This window comes from Brachycentrus maculatus, unplaced genomic scaffold (assembly GCF_059751285.1).
Source record: "Brachycentrus maculatus isolate JH-2025_06_01 unplaced genomic scaffold, ASM5975128v1 h1tg000068l, whole genome shotgun sequence".
Taxonomy (NCBI): domain Eukaryota; kingdom Metazoa; phylum Arthropoda; class Insecta; order Trichoptera; family Brachycentridae; genus Brachycentrus; species Brachycentrus maculatus.
The window spans coordinates 617,499-638,206 of record NW_028280822.1 but is presented as its reverse complement, the minus strand read 5'-3'; the positions used below and the strand labels follow the sequence as shown (position 1 = coordinate 638,206).

The 20,708-nt window shown below is 30.6% G+C and overlaps 2 protein-coding genes across 6 annotated transcripts in view; both read left to right on the top strand.

Annotated features, from left to right (window-relative positions):
* Positions 1-5,086: 5,086 nt before the first annotated feature.
* On the top strand, positions 5,087-13,690 carry LOC148311291 (differentially expressed in FDCP 8 homolog). Its single transcript, XM_088256824.1, has 6 exons — positions 5,087-5,500; positions 7,199-7,487; positions 9,359-9,520; positions 10,453-10,688; positions 11,160-11,372; positions 12,341-13,690. The coding sequence occupies exons 1-6, from the start codon at positions 5,330-5,332 to the stop codon at positions 12,602-12,604; spliced, it is 1,335 nt and encodes a 444-aa protein (XP_088112950.1). The 5' UTR covers positions 5,087-5,329; the 3' UTR covers positions 12,605-13,690.
* Positions 13,691-19,313: 5,623 nt separating this feature from the next.
* Positions 19,314-20,708, top strand: part of babo (TGF-beta receptor type-1 babo) — a 41,742-nt gene continuing 40,347 nt past the window's right edge. For 4 of the 5 annotated variants that reach the window (XM_088256840.1, XM_088256838.1, XM_088256839.1 and 1 more), the window contains exon 1: positions 19,314-19,724. In XM_088256840.1, the coding sequence (XP_088112966.1) occupies positions 19,628-19,724 (97 nt within the window). In that variant the 5' untranslated portion in view covers positions 19,314-19,627. Of the gene's footprint in view, positions 19,725-20,064; positions 20,187-20,708 lie in introns of those variants that run through there. The other variant, XM_088256842.1, reaches the window with a different exon arrangement.

The following is a 20,708-nucleotide window of genomic DNA, read 5'->3' as shown; positions in this document are numbered from 1 at the left end:
TATAAAATATAAATAGAAAAAATCTATTTATATATTTTTTAACTACCAACCTTTCGATAACTCTTTTCTTTTCAAAACCATATAATTATTTCGAATATAAACTTGTTTTTTCAATGCAAAAACGGTGTTTTAAGAAAAAAAATACGTTACCTCGATTTAGAGAAAAAAATGTTACGACATAACGAAAACTGGGCCTTAATAACTCCGCGAACTTTTAAGCTGCTTATCCCTTACCGCACAAAAATCATGCTGTAGGTTATCAAAAAAGTATTAAATCGCGAATCTTTCTTACTGGCCAATTCTTATTATCTTATAGTACTGGAGGTCCCGGGTTCGATTCCCAGGGGGGTTTAAATAAATATAAGCGATTATTTCACTCTAAAATTTATTCAATATTACCCTGGACTAGTGCCTGAAGCGGAGGGCTGATCGCCTTTCCTTCATGTTTTTACTATCAAGATAACATTGCATTTGATGGGGGTTCGAAGGGATAATAATATTACAGTACGTTTAGATACTAGCATCTTGGGTGTATCCATATCCATGTTCACAAATCTAGGTTTTCGCCACTTAGGAATAATTACATTTTTACATTTTGATGTCTTACTCAAAATGTAAAAATAATAAGAACTTGAACACGCCCATAATGTGAATAAAATAACCGGTAAAATTATAAGCTTCATAAAAAATACGTTTTGAAGCGTTTCCCTGTGTGTGAAAATTTTCGGGAAGGATCTTGCAAACATTTAAAATATGGGTCTCTACTAAATAAAAGCCATTTCAAATCAAGACAAGATTCACGACATATGTAGGAGTTCCAAAAATCTTAGCCGTGTGGCTCTCAATCGTGGGTAGAATGGTTCATTTTGCACGCAGTTTGATCACCTAACTAGACTATGCCCTGTAAAAACCCAGACATCCATATTCTTCTTCATCTATTTTGAGATATCAAAAGTAAGTTTTCATTTTAAAGACGTAGTACAGGGTGACGCGACTGGATCTGATGTATTTCTTGTAGGTGTAAGATGTGCTCCAACTACCTCGGTGGTTGGAGCACATCTTCCTTACATCGATCGTCAATTGTCCAAATGTGGTTTCCGGGCTGGAGACTCTTGTTTGGGTGCTGGTAGATGTCCTTGAAAGCAGGGAGCAGCGGGTTACTGCTAACTGTATAATTTTTTTAGGTGTTAGGGATCTACGGAGGTTTGGGTGTGCGATGTTCGATAGGACTGGAAGCCACAAGACTGGAGTAGATCTAGCAGTTCCTGTGATGTTACGTATGGTTTTGTTGAGTTCTACATCCAGCTTCTTACTACGAACCTAGACGGAAGCTCATTATTCCGCCGCACTCGCTGAAGTTTTCTGGGTCTTAACCTTTCCTGTTGAAGTCTCAATGTGGTTTCTGTATCAGTGTCCAATTCGGTTTAGTGACCAAGTATTTAGGGACAGTCTCAGGAGGAATATTGTAGCCGTACATTTGGACTTGAAGGTTTTTGATTCCTTCCCGAGGGTTGAGGTGGACCACAATTAAGACTGACTTTGTTGGGTTCGGGGTAAGGTGCCATGTTTTGAAATTCTCAGATAGGATGTATCATCAAATTGCCACATCACCATCACATTTCACCACATATCACCACGAAGCGTGTCATCTAGTTTGTTAAAGCACATTTCTTACATCACCGATACAATGTCATCTGCGTATGTAAAGTGATATCAGGGATATATGATGAGTTCACAAATCTTATTTGTTCACAAATCAGAATGTCCTGATAAAACGTCTATAGATAAAAGGAGATAGCGTATATCGCTCACTCCTTTCAAGAACGTCATAAATCAAAATTCGTCAATTTTCAGTTGTGTACGTTTTCGGGATGCCCGAAAAATGTACTATATCCCAGCAAAAGAGGCACATTTTTAACTTAATATTTACCCGCTACAGGGCAGAAAGTGTTGTTTTTGCATTTTGAAGAAAATGTATTGTTTAATTATTTTTTTAAATGAAGTAAATATTTTTTAAATGGAGAAAAAACCTTCAGGTTTTACCTTAAAAGATCTGTTGCAAAGTAAAAAGTTCTACAAGTGGCTTGATATTTATTTTTATTAAATTGTATTATATTTTTAAACTTTAAAAACGTTCTCCTGAAAAATCGAGTTTTTTGATTTATGACGTTCTTGAAAGGAGTGAGCGATATGTCTTTATCTCTCTGCTCTAAGGTAACATATTAATTTACGATATTAAATACTGATTAACAGAAAGTCGCATGCATAGTACCTAAAAGAAACATATTATTTGTTTAAATATTTATTTACTACTAATTGTACCCAACTTTATTATATGTTATTTTTCAATGCTTGTGAAGCAATAAAAATATTAAAAATTTATAAGGCAACAGTGCAATAAAAAATATACAGAGAAAGAGCAGCTGTCAAGAAACACCCTGTCTGCCACTAACTTTATTGAGTATTGCATGTGTTGCTGTTACGTTCAAAAGATGACGCTGCCATTGCGGTAAAAAAAAAAACGTCAAAATAAACATTTTACCTGTCATGGGTAAAAACACCAGTCATACCCATATAATTACACGCGCGTATTCGAATGCAACGTTATGTGAAATTTCAAAGCAATCGGTGAATAACTTTAATTTAAGATTTTGAACTAACGAACATTTACATTTTTATTGATATATTCGTAGATATTTTGTGTCGACATACTATCAAGCACAAAAATTAAAGCATGTTTTAATTATACATTCCAATGTTTTTGCTATGAATTTCTTATCGTCGTAATTTGACTACTTGCTTGTATGTGTACCGCCATTAAATATCCGATTCCATGTTTATAAACAAATTTAGATTATAGGTTAGTTGGTCAGATCCAAGTTCAATGTCAAGGAAATAATCTAGTATACTCGTATCAGTTATATTTATTTCTAATTGTATAAATATATCATTATTTTTTTATTGAGAGCGTTTTGGTGCAATGACATTATTATTTATCTCTGTAAACAGAGTAACGAAAAAGTCCAACTAATGATAATAATACATATAATATTATGTAGGTATTGGTAATTGTTTTTTTTCTCGTTTTATATTAGAATTGGGTTATTATAAAGATAACAGTTTTAATGTCTCATTGAACCATAAATATTTCCTATTGCGATATAAAGTTGGATTCGTGTGCTTGAAGAATATTTTTAATGTTAACAGCTAAATCGATATGTGCCGTAGTTATAGATAAGGCATGTAATAAACTAGATATTTATAGGACGTGTTTTTTACAGGTTTGGTTTTTAAACTGGCAACGTTGTTTCTAAAGACTGTCAATATGACAGTTGACAGTTGATTCGTGGTCAGCAGTATTGCCATATATATAGATTTATCTGTATCTATACAGATTTTAGGCTGCCGTTACAGATGACAGATTTTACTCTATTTTATACAGATTTTTGGAATTGGACATGTCTCGATTTCAATAAGCTAAGCAAATAAAGACCCGTTACAATTATGAAAACCAAAGCACTAAAAGATTCGATTTTCTTAAGCCGTTTGTTATTAAACCATTGAATCACGTTGCACAGGTTTTCAACAAGATTTTTTTAATAATAAAGGAGATGTGTGGTTCCAACTAGATGATGCAACGACTCACACGACAAGAACTTTCATTTTTTTTCCGGGAACACCTTCCCTAACGGCACATTTTTCTTATGAGCGATTTTCAGTGGCCAGCGCGATCCTCAGATTTAGCTCCCTGTGACTATTTTCTGAGCGGCTACCTTATAACATTGATTTACACCAATCGTCCAAAGACCCTTGGTTAGCTGAAGGAAAATATTCTTGCTGCTTATGCCGACACAGCTATGCTGAAAAAACTTAACAGAAATGTAAAAGTTCGCCCATCTTAGCGTATTGACGAGAACAGGGGCAACCTTCGAGATGTCGTTTTTAAAACCAAATAAAATAAATCTTTAAATGTGCCTATATATGGAGAAAAAATAATCGACAATACTTTTTTATTTTAATTATTTTAAACAAGGAAATGGCCACACCCCACCCTGTGGATGGAAAAAGATATTTTATAAATATTTAAATATTTTAAGAGCGCAACTTTTGGTTTGTCGGTATAAAATATCATAAATTAAAATAAGTTTAATCTCAAAGCAGAGAGACAAAGAGATAAAACGCTTTCTTTTTTTTCTTTATTCGTATAATAAGTGCATCCTGCTTTATAGGCTGATAAGATTTATCTATTTCAAATTAAAATTTACATTTTTGTCATTCTCTAGGATAATATTTTACATTTTTGGTCATCTTTGTTGATTAAAAAAAACTAAGCAAAATGACGACGTAATAATTAACTGGTGTCTTTTTAAAAACACCGCCTAACTTTTGTTATTCAACAGCTTCTGTAGTAGATCCCACCCACACACTGCGTTTCTATTAACCTCACAAAACGTTTCTATTCACCCCCTTCAGACTTATTAATATTTATTTCTTTATTGAAATGCATTGACGGCAGATATTTTGGGGTATCTGGTATAATTAAAGAGTGATACATATTTATTTCTACGGCTGAAATTATGTGAAGTGCGGGTTTCTTCCGTAATAAACACTAAAAGAATTTTAATTGAGGTAACTTGAGGTAGTTTTTTTAATGGCGAAAATGGCACTATATAAATCATCCAAGATTATTATTTTTATTAACTGCGATATAGCGTTATGTCATATGGTAATTCTTTATTACTTAAGAATTTTATTGACCTAGAAGTTGTATTATTTCGTAAATAATTACTTTTAAAAATCGCAGCGGCAATTCCCGATACAAACAAAGCCAAGGTGCATAGTGAAAGGAAAATACCAGCTTATATTATGGGAAATACGTTTTTCTCATTAATATTTTGAGCACGTATTTATGGATTAGGTATATCAACTATGTGATAAACAAAGATTATACTTATACTTACCTACTATAGTGATATGTCTCGTGGGTACCTATGTATATAATCTTCGGTGATAAGTGTTGGACTTTGTTTTTATTTTTGATTTCAGGTTTTTGTCTTTGACATTCGTTTCTATGTAGTAAATTAGTAGTCTGTGGTCGCGCTGTCACTGCTGTCATTGCTGTTGTGAATTTAGAATTGCGCGTAGTTTTGTAGTGTTAATATGCTTTAGATAGTTTATTTTTCAATTTTACTAAGAACAAGCATCATAAGTTCGTTCAAGTGCATTCATTTTAGTGCTGTTTTAAGTTATGAAACGCGTAGACTGAAATAAGATTCTGTCAAACGTCATATCATTGTGTGATCAGTAATCATTTCCATTAATTATAAAAATGAATACCAATTCTAGCGAAGCGATTACATTTAATTATATATATGCGAATGTAAGCGAACTGCCTACATCAGCGTCTACTCCATCTTCTTCCACTTCTGGTTGTCTCTCTGATGACATTTCAGAATCATCTCTTATTCCAGCTTCCCTCAAGAACAGTCAAGTTCATCCTGTGAGTTTATCTGTTTTTTTTAATTGTTCATTTTGATGACTTACTTTTTAAAAAATTTATTGTTACCATTCAACTTCCCAAAATTCCAGTTGAGTTAAAATTACTTCAGATATTATTCATCCTTTGAGTTATCTATTTTATTTTAATGACTAAATCTTCATATTGATGACTTAGTTTTTTTTTCTTTAAATACAGTTTGTCACAAAATCAATCACCCTATCGGAAGATGTTATAATTTTTACAAATGACATTGTACGTTAATCATATTTGAAATTTGAGAACTAGACAGCTGCAGTATACAAACAAATTGATAAAACGAGCACAAATGTGTATCAACACTGACGGCAGCCACTTGACGGACTTATCATCTTTTCCACTTACCAGAAAAAAATGTAAAGGTCCAAATAAAGATTTCCATCACTCAAAATATATTTTTTTTATTTAGCATAAAAGTTATTCACAAACAAAATTGAATGATTAACTTTGCGCCACCCTGAATCTGTTTGTATACTGCAGCTGTCTAGTTCACAAATGTCAAATATGATTGACGTACGACTCCATTTGCAAAATTTATAACCTCTTCTGAAAAGGTGATTAGCCACCCTGTACATTTTTAACACTCAAGTACCCAAAATTCCAATTGAGTCGAAGTTACTACAGATATTACGTATGTATTTATCTATGATATTATTGCTTTAAGATTTATGTCGGTGTGTGCGGAAAAGTACCCAAAAGGTTAAAGTTTTCTCATGTTGCACTCTATTAATATTAACCTACCTTTTTGCTCATACAAAATTGCAGATTAGCGTAGCTCTTATAGCCTTTTTGCACTGAAAGTGTTAATTAATAATATCACTTCTATTATTATTGTCAACCATACTGAAACAAAATCGTAAAGCGTTAAACACATCACATGTACCATTAGGGGTATAAAAGCAAAGGCAGTTTCTCCAAAAGAAGGTTTTCCTCTTGAAAATAAATTAAAAGTGAGAACATTTAGTTGCAATTAATTTATAAACTTTCTATACTTGTCCCAGATGAAGTACAATATTAAAATGGCAAGACTTATAGAACATAACTTGTAGAACAACAATACAAGTGTTTCATGACATCAAAATATTTTAATTATGAATTTTTGCTTCCAACATATATAAGATTGCTATTTTTGTTCTAATGAAATCCTAAAAAAAAAAATTTACAAAATATTGCATTTGTTACTTGATTTTCACAGAATCTAACTAAATTTCTAAATTCATTTATTGTTTTATCAATATTTCTAAGTTTGATACCTTTGCTCCTGTGCCCCTTTTATGTAAAAATTATGGATGCCACGTACATATTTATAATATTCTGGCTCTAGTTTATCACATCATTAAAGTGCATAGTACTCTTCATTATCTGTTATATAAGTATGCCATAAAGGAACACAATATCTTGGAAAACATTATGCAAATCATTAAGCTAATATTTCTTATCTTATCTCTTTATGGGTAACATAATTAACCCCATTTATAAATGTAATGTACCTTCTGATAATTCATCACAAGCCAGATTATTAGAAAAAGAACTCCATGTTTAGATTCCAGATTAAGGCTTAAATATAAAACCAATCTGGTTATAATGCTACCCTGAATATACTTTAACCTATACAAGCATTCTTAAATAAAAATATCATATTATTTATTTCTTAAATTGCAGGATGCAACACTAGAAGAATTGACCGAGGCCATTGAAAAATGTAAAGAACAAGTATTAAATTGTGGGCAATTTTCGAAAGAGAGGAAGTGGTTAGTCCGTTATTTGGTAGAACTCCGCTACCGCGTCCAGGAACTTGAGGATTCTAAGAATAATAAATCCACACTGGGATTCACTATAGCCGGACATCATTTTAAAATTCAAGAAATCATTAATGCCAATGCTAAAATGTACTGCGATCACTGCAGTGGCGTTATATGGAGCGTTGTGCAGGGATCTTACATATGCAAAGGTATATTTTAGAAAGAAAAAATATATAAATAAATATATAATACACATATATATATATATATATATATATATATATATATATATATATATATATATATATATATATATATATATATATATTTATATAATTTTTATGAATTTTATGAATTTACTATCATCTCTGCTACAAATTATGTGTTATCTTTATTTGCATAGTAGTTGGTTAATTAAGAAATTCAAATTGATGGTCCATTGCTAATCATCAATAACAAAGTATTAAATTGTGATATAATGAATTTATTAGCAATAAACAATTTAATTTACATTGGAAACTCTTATAATATCTTCTCATGAAAGTGATAACTTTCTTATCATTTGTTCCGCAATATTTGTTTAATTTGACCCACTTTGCTGCCATAACAAAAGATTTACATTTATTACCTCTTTATTTATTCACTGTCCCCTTGGAAAAATCCCAAATAGATTTTATGACTAAATTTTACATATACACTCAGACCTCGTTTTACATTTTTTCGAAGTTACATCGTTACTGAATTAACCGGATCCACGCGGCTCGCATAACCGTATGTGTTTTAACAAAACATGCCCCATACGCGGCTGACATAAGCGTTTGTGTTTTTACATTGCTCCAAGTTTCCAACCTCAGTTCAACTTAGAGGGATTTTTTCATGGTGTGGAACTTTGGATAAAATAATACGTCAATCCTCGGCCTTATGACATCTGTTGAAATATCTGACTAATAATTTGTAACATCACAAGGATAAATAAAACAACAGATCCCTGATTTTTCTTGCGGTCGGTAACCATAATCATGCCCTATATCTGTCTCACTCTCGACGCTACGCATCGCCAGTGGGTAAGAGTGACACACGATGCGTGCTTTGATTTATTTATGTTACGATCTAATTTGTTTATATTACGATATATTTCAAGAATAATGTGACACAAGTGTATTATAGAGTACCAAAAAGGCACAATGAATCCCATTGAACGTTTTTGTTTAGGAAAATAAATTGTTTCTTAACTAAATACATGATAAAAGTAATCATTTAAAAAACGGCGAAATACTGCCGCGCACGGGCGTCTCTCAGGAACAAAGTTAACGCGGTTAAAAGGTTAAGACTCATTTTCGCTATCTTTCATGTTTATAAGATTTCCAATGGAAAATAGCAATTCACTTTGCGTTGTTACAATTTGCGCCGCAATATTTTGGAACGTATCTACGACGCAAAGTGAGGTCTTAGTGTATTACAATGTGCTGTGCAAAGACAAATTAATTTTGCAAGATGATATAAGATTTTATAGCAAAATATTATAATGAAAGAAATATTTTTCAATATAATTCTAGGAAGCACATTGCAGTTTCAATATTATCAGTATTACTGGTATTTACCAGTAATACTAATCATATTGAAGAACAGACTACTTATAACTAAAAATGAAATCAACTAATTGGTTAAATTTTGTCGCATGCCAATCTAAGTACTCGACTATTGCATAGAAATAAATATCCAATCATCAAAAAATAGCACTTTTATCATGGATTTTGTAATCTTTTGGATATTTTTCAACATAAATTATAACTAGAAAAATTTAATTCTAAAAATCAGAACTAACCCAAATTTAAACAACAACAAAAATAGAACACTGCAAATTTTAATAGACACTTCAAGATGAGGACTTGTTTATAAAACAGAATATGTGGTTACTCTAATTAATATACTTGTATTATAAGCTTAAATTTGATGAGCAAATATTCACTAATTTATTTAATTTGTAATAACTCTCTCGAAATACAATTTCGTTTTAGTACTAATTCTTTTGCCCTATGAATAGTACATTGTGACTAATAATTGTGTATTTTATTTTCAGATTGTGGTTACATTTGTCACTGCAAATGCATTGGGAATGTGTTGAGAGTGTGCGGACATATACTAGCTACTGAAGGACACTTGGAGAATACTATATGTCCTCAGAAAGGACTCGCTGCTCAAGGGTACTGTTGTGCCGAATGTAACAGTCAACTGAGCTTTAGTAAGTTTATTTGATTTTTCCCATTATGTTTCTTATTACAGATATTGATTAAAAATGGTTTGAATTAAAAAACGCAAAATTTCTAAGGTTCTTTAAAAGCCGTAAAAACCCGCAGATAACTAATAATTATTATGTCATAAAAAATATACTTTTATCATAAAGAATACTTCAATGTCCAACCTGTATTTTAAAAAAAAGACCCGAGTTGTATAACCTGTGACTGTATAAATTTGCAGTCACATACGGTTGTATCTTCATGAACACATAAATTGGTGAGAATTCTTAACGCTATGGGCCAATATACTAAGACAGTCGCATAACGTTTATGTTAATACTATCGAGTTTGTCAAAATCATAATCCATTATATTTACATAAATGAATATTTCTGATACTGAAATGCATGAAAAATATTCTAGCCATATTTTAACCTAACATTTCTTGGCTCTTTGACTGGGTTGAGATGAAAATTGCCACAAATCCAGTCATCAGGGATGGAATGATAAATTAATTTCCGGGTGCCAGGTTAAAAAAAGATGCTGAGAACTAACTATATATCCAAGCTTGTAGGAAATTTAAATTAAAAATGCATTTAATTTTTTTTTGACAATGAATAAAATCAAACTATGCTTTTAAAACATACTACATACCAAGCATTTAATATTTAACTGAATTTGAACACACATTTTTTTTTTTTAAACATAAAAATGATAGTATATAACCACTCATCGAGATTTTAGTCTACTGATTTTAAGATGTGCCGTCTCTTCATCAGGGCAATTACTACAGCAGCATGCAAACAATATTACCTCGAAGTGAATGCAGTAAATATTTAAAATATTAATATTAATTTAAATTTGATTTAATTAAGCAGCTGATATTTAATGGATTGTTTTAATTACTTAGGAGACTACATAATATTCTTTGCTTTCAGATGGAAGGTACAGTGAGCCACGGCTATGTGACTATACCGGTCAATTCTTCTGTACCACGTGCCACTGGAATAATGCTATAGAAATACCAGCTCGGATTGTGCACAACTGGGATTGGGAAAAGAAATATGTCTCACAATCTGCTTATCAACTTCTAACCTTAACCAGGAAGAGACCACTCATTAATTTAGAAGAGGTCAATAATAAGCTGTTTGATTTTGTAGGGGAATTAGATTTTGTAAGTACAGTTTTCCAAACTTTATTTTTAAATTCTCAGTGTAAAGTGAGTGCATCACTTTTCAATTACGTGCCTCTTTCTATTTTCTGAGTATATAAGTTGTTTTAGTACTTTTAATACAGACATTTTTTTTTATTCAGAAATGCTTTCTGCTCCTAAAAGTTGTAAAAACTATGAGATTACAAGAAAGCATCCCGTAATTTTATAAATGTGTTTAGATATTTTTTATTTATAACTGTGATAAATTATCTATTTATAACTTAGTTGGATTCTTTTGAGATTTCTCCATTGAGACTGAATAATTTTTTTTTTTTTTTATTTAACCATTACAATTGAGATATAAACGAACAATCTTTAGTGACTCCGGTTTCTGCTGCAATTATTTTTTTAGCTTTATTTACTTGTGTATACATTTGGTTTGCCAAATTGTGCAGTCTGTATCGACATACTATGTTTAAATTTTATTTGTAGGTCCGAAAGATACGGGGAGACCTAAAACATGTTCGTAAATACTTGGTGGCTTGTCACAAAGGAAGAACACTTATGAGTGGAGAGATGCTCCACATGATCGAAACCTCAAACTTATACAGCATAGAGAATTTGGAAATGGCCAGAGATGGTCTTCTCATTTCTCAGCTAAGTAAGCTACTTGAGAAGTTCAGAACCCATATAATGGGCTGTCAGGTAGGCCATTTTTTGCCCCTTTCTTTTGTATGAAGCTGAGAGTAATTTAGATAGCACAATTTCACTTATTGAATGCTGTTAATAGCATAAATTAATTCCAAATAATTAAATGATTTACATGATCAGTAAACCTCATTTTTACATTTTTAAACAGAAAGATTATATACCCATTTCGTTAATTTTAAATTAACCAAATTTATGTCAATTTTACATTGCTTAATATTACGCAACCTCGTTTTTATACCACTTAAAAAAATCACGATTTTTATAGTTTACATGTTCATTTAATGGTACAATTTCTTTTACATTTACCAATTTTAAACCATAGAGAAAAGCAGTTAAACACAATAATTACCTACTTGTGACTAAGTAAGTTGCACGCAAAAATTGTGTGAATTATCAAACGTTATTGAGGTCGCAAGGTTGATGTATGATAACTCACACAAACCATTTAAAAAATTTAGTATTAATGAAACCGATAAACCACTACCCCGACCCATTTAAATTTTAAGCAGTGGTAAAAACCTTTTCGGTTTTCATGCAACTTTTACCATATAATTTAATAAAGGCTTATTTTTATATCTTAATTAGAATAAAAATGAAATCTGCAAAAATTAAATGAACAACAAAAAACGGGGAAAACTATAAATCAAGTAATATGTATTATGCAGTTATTTCACTATGATAAGAAGTGGTACAATTTAATTTTTCTATGCATTCTTAATTTACTGAATTATACACTTCTTTTTTGATTTTCAAGTTAAATATTTTTTCTGTTTTTTTAATGTGATCAAATGTCCAAATAAGCATTCATATATTTTTTTCTACAAAATAACAAATGCAGTGAATGAATCAGTAATTCATTTACTTATCCCAAACTTTGAGGTGGAGTGTGCTGGCCTCTATTTTATTTTAACCTAACAAGTTTTTAGTGATATATTGCTCTTCTAATTATTGTACTATTTCAGGGTTGCTATGGAAAAGGTTACCTTTGTGAACTGTGCGGCAATGACGATGTAATCTTTCCATTTGATGCTGGTTCTATAGCGTGTGAGAAATGTAATTCGTTATTCCATCGTGTATGTTGGACACGAAAGCTGAAAGTATGCCCCAAATGTGCTAGGATAGAGAGTAGATACGCAGAGTGCAGCAGCCAAGAGGCCGATGATGACACAGACTCTTTTACTGAAGAATTTTGCTCTCCCCAATACTGCTTTCAAACAGAACTTTAAAAAATTTCTACTAGTTAAATATAAAGAAAATGTAATTTTTTAATTTTAAATATAATAAAACAACAAACTTTGGTGCATGCAAATTATTGAATAAAGAGTATGGAGATTTTTTTTAGTCAAATATTTTACAAATTTTAGTCTTGTCATTTTTTTAACAACTAAACTTTTACTGAAGAGAAATGGCTAGAATTGATTTGTCATTTCACTCTTAGTTTTTTACTATACTGATAAATTATAACATTTATATTTATTTTATTTATTGACATTATTAAGCTTTTTAAATTTATATGAATGTTATAAAATTTCAATCATGTAATTTTTTTAATTAACGAACTTTTACCATATTAAGTTAATGAATAATCAACACTTTGCAAACAAAAGCTTGTCAAATTGGGCACAATCTGTTTGTGATTTATTTAAGTAGCAAAATATATTTTACCTGTATAGTATTCAGATGACTATGTATTAAATTATTAAACATGAATGAAAGCAATCATCCGTAACGCAATTCTAAAAATTTCAAAGCAACACCTAAATAATGTCTATTTGACAATACCTAACAATCATTGTAGGGTGGCCGATTTACGGTACCACTGTAATTTAGACATTCAAAAAGTTAATAAAAAATTGTGATGTTTACTTTGTGTTTATAAATAAACGACTGAACATTTCTTATGATAAAACCTTTTCCAAAATTGCAGACGTTGATTTCAAATTGATGGAGTTTAAAACAAAGGAGCATTGCAATATGTATACACATTATTTTGATAGATACTCATAAACTCTTTACTTACAAATTATGTATTTATAAAATTAAATTAAAAAAAAATACCATTTCAGTTATTCATTATTATACTACGATGAGAAATCTATAGTTATATTTTCTGTAACTCTAAATATCAATAACTTTCAAAACATTTTTAACTATAGTACTTTCATAAAATTTTACCGTCGGTAATCTTATTGTTTCTGAGTTTTTTTAGATCTTTGTAATTTTATGTTATTTGTAAGTTGAGATACGCCTTTTAATCTTAAATGAGCAATAACCATTAACTTTACTATGAGTAAATTTTGACCTCAAGAGAGGTGGACATACCGCTCACTCCTTTCAAGAATGTCATAAATTAAAAAACTTGATATTTCAGGAGAACGTTTTTAATGTTTTAAAATATAACACAGTGGATTAAAAATAGATATCAAGCGTATTATTGAACTTTCTACTGAGCAACAGATCTTTTTAGGTAAAACCTGAAGGTTTTTTCTCTATTTGAAAAATATTTAATATATTCAAAAAAATAATTAAACAATACATTTTCTTCAAAATGCAAAAACAACATTTTCAGCCCTGTAGCGGGTAAATATTAAGTTAAAAATATACCTCTTTTGCTGGGATATAGTACATTTTCTGGGCATTCCGAAAACATGCACAATTGAAAATTGACGATTTTTTATTTATGACGTTCTTGAAAGGAGTGAGCGATACAAGGTACATCTGAGGCTTTTTATATGCATGTATATTTATTTATTCAAAAACGGACATTGCACTGTCATCTATGTACATTTCTGTAATATTAAATCATTTTTTTAAAATACAGTTATCAGTTTTATTTTTACCTTTATTACCCTTCCAACACACTTTACCTCAGCATCAAGCGACACGAATACAACCTGAGAAAGATATTTATTCCAATATTATACTATTTTCCTGCTTTGACTACACACACACACACATACACACACATATATATATATATATATATATATATATATATATATATATATATATATATATATATATATATTTATATATATATATATATATATTAATGTTTCTAGACAATCTTGTGTTGGCCATATGTTCTACCCAGGGAATGAATATGAATGAAGAAGAATTAATGATATTTGACATAACTCAAATTAAATATTTTAGATTATTATTTTCTCTAATGCTGTTTTTTGTATTGTGTAATGATACATTTTTTTTACAAAAATTCGTGTTTATTAACATATTTCATTTTTGTTACCTACATAAAACCATGTTTAGGAAGCGAAATTCAAATCATCATAATTTACGTTGGATTGTAATAATTACATCCTTGTGATTTCAAAATGATTTCTTAATATAATATCCTTTGTATTTTAATAGAACCCTTTTAACCTAACAGGGCCGCTTAAAATTATTGAACATATATTTATATGTGTATATATGTATATATATATATATATATATATATATATATATATATATATATATATATATATATATATATATATATATATATATATATATATATATATATATATATATATATATATATATATATATATATATATATATATATATATATTTATATATCGGTAGTGTAAAAGCAAAGGGGTATGTCTACAGATTTTACAGGAGAGCAAAAACAAGCTTGTGAAATTAAATAACTCATTTGTTTTATGTATTCTTGTATGTACTTATCTTAATAAAACTTAATAAGTATTGCAACAACAGCTTTATCCTTTTGACCGATTATGGAATACACTATTTTAGACATTTTGTGGAACAAACTTAGAAAATGAAAAATTTGACAGATATACCCCATTGCCATTACACTACCGATATATTTATATATAAATATATATATATATATATATATATATATATATATATATATATATATATATATATATATATATATATATATATATATATATATATATATATATATATATATATATATATATATATATATATATATATATATATATATATATATTTATATAAAACCTTTGGTTTGGAGAAAAACAAGTGTTTTCATTAGTTTGGCTTAATACAAATCAAATTATGGTGATCTACGTATTATAAAGTCCTACGTAGTATTTTGTCCTCTCGAAGTAAATTTCGAGAGGACAAAAGGTCAGCTGTTACGGCGCGTCATCCATTCGTACGAATGTGAAGGTCTTAGAGTAAATGAGTTCATTGATCGATTTCAAGAACATTCCGTTAGGCTACGTTAGGAGATTTTGTTAGTTCTAGCGCGAGGAAAGCACACGAGAATTGTTGTATACGAATCAAATCAAAGACACTAACAATTAAAAATATCTGTGGAGGATGAGGAAAATTTCGGTGTTTCAAAAATTTCAATCGGCCGACGTGTGGCCTTGAGAGTAAAATTGTAGCTCAGATGACGATAATTGAATATATATAATGCGTTTTTATGAAATAATGCTGAAATGGTAGCTAATATGACGATAATTGAATATTTACAGTGCGGTTTTATGGAATAATGCGTAAATGGTAGCTCATATGACGATAATTGAATATTTACAGTGCAGTTTTATGGAATAATGCGTAAATGGTAGCTCATATGACGATAATTGAATATTTACAGTGCGGTTTTATGGAATAATGCGTAAATGGTAGCTCATATGACGATAATTGAATATTTACAATGCGGTTTTATAGAATAATGCTTAAATGGTAACTCATATGACGATTATTGAATTTTTATAATGCTTTTTTTTTAATGGAATAATGCTTTAATTTTAAATAAAATAATATCTTCATTTTTAATGATCGCCTAAAATCGTATATAAATCAGAAACACCAAAGATTCAACTTTTAAAAAAGTATGCAAAAATACAAGTGTAGTTTTTAAGTGAAACTTTTTAGATGGCGATTCGATAATCGATAATGGATCTTTGTCTGACGGGAGGAATATCTAATTTAACATACTCAACCTATAAAGGATTGTATTAGACTCGTTTTGTGTTTATAACAGCCGATATAATTAACATTTTCATTCATCGTTTTATTTTTGAAAATTGTCCTTCGAAAAAACGTTATTTTCGTAAGTTGGCAATGAATGACGTCACAGAAACGTCACAGATGGAGTTATTTTATGTCTATGGTCCACCCTCCCCCCCCATCACGTCATATTTGTATAACACAAATGGTAGTGTAGTGGTAAACAAATAATCCACAGTACTACTATTACAGCTCTATAAACCATAGACAATAAACCATATGTCGTCATAAAACGTTCGATGATGGAAATTTGGTGACGTATGCAAACGCACGTTTTTCGTTTTATTAAAATATCTAATCTTTAAACTTTAGTATCTCCCTTAGTTCCCTACAGATTTTAATTAGAATGTTATCGATAGTCTTATGATTTTTCATATTAATTTATTAGCCAATAATCCAACATCGTCACAAAAGCCTATTGGACGAGAACTGAGAGTAAAATTTCAAGGATGCATCATGTTTATTAGGCACATTTTGTTACATTTATTTCTTTCTTTATATTTCATCATCCACATAAGTACAAATTTTAATAATGTGTCCTTACTGAGTCTTCTCGTGTCAGTAAGGGTCCCTGAGGGATCATTTTCAAAAACATCATCTTCTGCCTTGAAAGTCATTAAGATAATTTTTCAGAGAGTTTAATCCCTCGATTCCTTGTCCCGGTATCATTCGTACACACTTTGCTTGTGCGTCAGATAGTCAGGTATGCGATCACCGCCAACTGTATCGTTAGATCTCACAGAATTTTAAGTTTTACCATTCATAAATCGCCAACCAAGCAACCGATCCACTATCCAAGATGCTTCCGAAATGAGTTTGAAACAGGGTTAGATATTCTATTTAGTAACCGCTGTCCAACTATTGTACGCTTAAGCTTTGGATATAGTGGCACCAACAAGACAGTCATTTCTCGATGCTATTAGATTTGGTACACCAAATTAAAGAGATTCCTGACTGCGTCAGCTGAAGAGTTTCTTTTTAACTTTCTCAAATATGATACTTAACTATCCGAAGAGGACGTAATTTTGGTCAAAATCATGGTCTGATATGGTTGTTGGACAAAATCGCATGAAAGTAATAATGGTGAAAAAATAGATTTCGCATGGTCGTAATTTAACAGATAATATGCTTGCTTAGTGAATTCTTTCTGAAACAGGTTGCCTTGAACTTTGCAAAGCCTTAGAGATACTGACTAGAATAACCAGTTTTTATTTTGTTATTTTTTAAGAACTATTTATCGTTTTTCTCCGCGTGCATTGACATTTCAGCTTGAATAATATTAAAAACGTGTTGAATTGAGACATTCAGATTCTTAGTATTTCCGGCTTAACCATCTTTCCATTCCTTTGAAATGCTTTTTCTAGCATCCCAGATGTATTTGGGATTACAATAATGGCTGGGATGTTCCCTAAATTACAGAGTGGCAATGGAAGACTATACTACTCTTCCTACCGTACCACACCATCTCTTTAACTTCTTACTACTGCAGGAATATAAGCGATAAAAAATAGACCCAGAAGAGCCTGACCTTAATGTTCTCAATGTCTAGTTATTGCTGTGATTCACTTTTTAATTAATTTAACTGTACAACTATTATTCCAAATTCTTACCGTTTTTGTGGAAAATTAAGAAAATTACTATCAGGACTTTATATGTAAATGCGGTTTAAAAGGTTTTTAGTAAGTTGGTTTAAAAACGAAAAAAAATTAAACCACTTATAACATTTTTGTGATTGAATCCAATGCATGGTACTAGCAAATAAAAGTTGGCGATAATCGATTGTAACCTGCTAGTATTTATTTTATATTCCCCCTATAGCTGCAGTGATGGGATTCAAATTTTTCAAGCACCTGTTCGCCCTTTAGGTACTACCCCTACCACCTCCCTCTATAAAAAAATGTTTTTACATTTATTCGTTTTTTATTCTGCACATAAACATGCTGCTCCAATTATAAAAGTAGGTGCAGATTTAGAAGGCATGTAAAAAGCGAATGAAAAAGCTTCAAATGACAGTCGGTGCGCTCCGACACAAAGATATACAAAAAGGTACATCCTCGTTCAAGCACATCCAACCATGTACTATCCAATATGCACCCTTTTATAAAGAGCAACTGCGATTCTTAACCACTATGAGTTATGAAAAAGGCGCTAGATTTTCTATCGCATTTTTTAAAATGTATTAAATGTTTCTATAGCCCTCTGGCCCTGGGAGACCGGCAAATTATTGAAAGGAAAACATTGTTTACATGTTAATTTTTTGAAGCGTATATCTTTCGCGAAATTCTTTTTACTAAGTGCAATAACTTGTTAATAAGTGAATTTTTCCACTATTTTTTTTCATCTTTCCAATATTTTTTTTCTCTTCGTGAGGTTAAAATATTTTTACAACGTGGCAGACCAAGTAAACAAAGCGTGCTCCGATACATAATATCAATCGGAATATTGTGTGACAACAAAGGGTTAAGGACCGGTTCGGCGAACTATAAAAATTTTAGGCACCGGTTCTAGCGTACCGTTGAGAACCGGCTGAATCCCACCACTGCTTAGCTGACAACTGAAGCTAAGGGCATATTAAATTGCTTCTATATAATTACCGATTAAGATCACACTGGATGAATCGGATGCAAAGCCCCATACACCGTTTTCAGGGAAGAAGAGAACAATTAGAATAATAAATAATCTTCTAACACTAATATGCTTTTTTTTTTTCTCTGCCTACCCCTACAAGGAATCGACGTGATGGTTAGTTAGTAAGTTAAAAACTTATAGCAAATGTTATATTACATAATATTTTACTGATGAATAAATTACAAATAACGGTGTAGCACAATAACACGTTATTCAAACCGTTATACTGAATATGAATCATTGTCTAGCTCCGCAATCCGCAATGTAGTTTTGTGTGCGGGCCGACGGGGCGTGTGTCGGAGTGTGCGTTTGTCTGATTTCGTGCAATATATATATATATATATTTGTTTTTTATCTACAACTCGGAAAATAATCAATTGTAAAATGTACACAATGGCCGTAAATTAAATTTTTGTGACAAGTTTGTTTAAATACTTATACTTTTCAGTTATGTTGCCGTTAAAAATTCAGTGAATCGCGATCGAAATATTTGAAATGAATGGCTAAAGTACTATTTAACTTTTCGAACGAAAGTTCGCTTGGATTTTGTAATTATAATTTAACACACTCGTATTTTTGATAGAAATGGTTTTAATTGCACGATGTTTCTCTTTACAAAGAAGTATTTAGATATGCACAATGTATTTGTGTATATCGCCGCATTCGCAATACTTTCTCAAGTCTTGAAAGGCGTGGGTGGTAAGTTAACTTATCTCAGTGTAAATTTGTAGAACTTTATCGCTTATCTATATGACTTATTATCATTATACGCCAACGCACTCGAGTGTTTCTGTCGCCTTCAGCTTTTAAAAGTTCATTGTATTATTTAATGATATGTACAACTTACTAATTCCCCCCATCTTCTCCTGGTTACTAATTATGTTTGTATTATATTACTCTCTATTATGTTTCACTATTTTGTTTCCTGAATCATATAAATATTTTTTTATGATAAATAAAGTTGTATCTCAGTATGACTCACAAACTATGTTAGTGAACTTTGTTATTTTGTATAAGTAACTAAGTAATTTAGAGAGGGAGCAAAAATCTGCTCCAAAAGTATATATTTATATTTTTATAGCATTTATTAGCAGTTTTATTGTTGATTCTTATCACGACTATATTTTGGAATTTAATATTTTTATACCAACCAATACCTATGTAAGTTATCTTTTTGTCAGTGAACCGAGTGATAAGTATGATATTACAATTTCAGATGTGCATTAAATTCACATAAATTTGATAGTGTTGCTTTAATTATCTGTACGGGGGGGGGTAAGGAATGAATACCAAATGCCTTTTTACTTCAGTATCTAAAACACTTTGAAATAATTACTAATAGTCACTACTACCATGGAAGTAATGATATCAGAATTTATTCATTTTGTTCGATATCAGAAAGTACTTATGATGTTTATTAAAAAATATGTAACTAATGAGAAACAAGATACTAACAAGTGTTGACGGACATTTCTATCATTAAACCTATTATTTACCTCAACAACATACTTTATTCATTTTTCTGTATATGTAAATATACATATATTATTTATTTTTTGTCTGCTTCTGTGGTGTAATTAATGCTGGAGGTCCCGGGTTCGATTCCCAAGGGGGGGGGGGTGAAAATAAATATTAGTGAATTACATTCTAATATTTATTTCATAGTAACTATCAAGAGAATAC

What these genes read in the sequence shown, in the direction of transcription:
- LOC148311291 (XM_088256824.1), top strand. Translation starts at nt 5,330, where the DNA reads ATGAATACCAATTCTAGCGAAGCGATTACATTTAATTATATATATGCG. An exon ending in TTGTAGGGGAATTAGATTTT is followed by an intron (nt 10,689 to 11,159) that starts GTAAGTACAGTT and finishes TTTTATTTGTAG; the next exon opens with GTCCGAAAGATACGGGGAGA. An exon ending in CCCATATAATGGGCTGTCAG is followed by an intron (nt 11,373 to 12,340) that starts GTAGGCCATTTT and finishes GTACTATTTCAG; the next exon opens with GGTTGCTATGGAAAAGGTTA.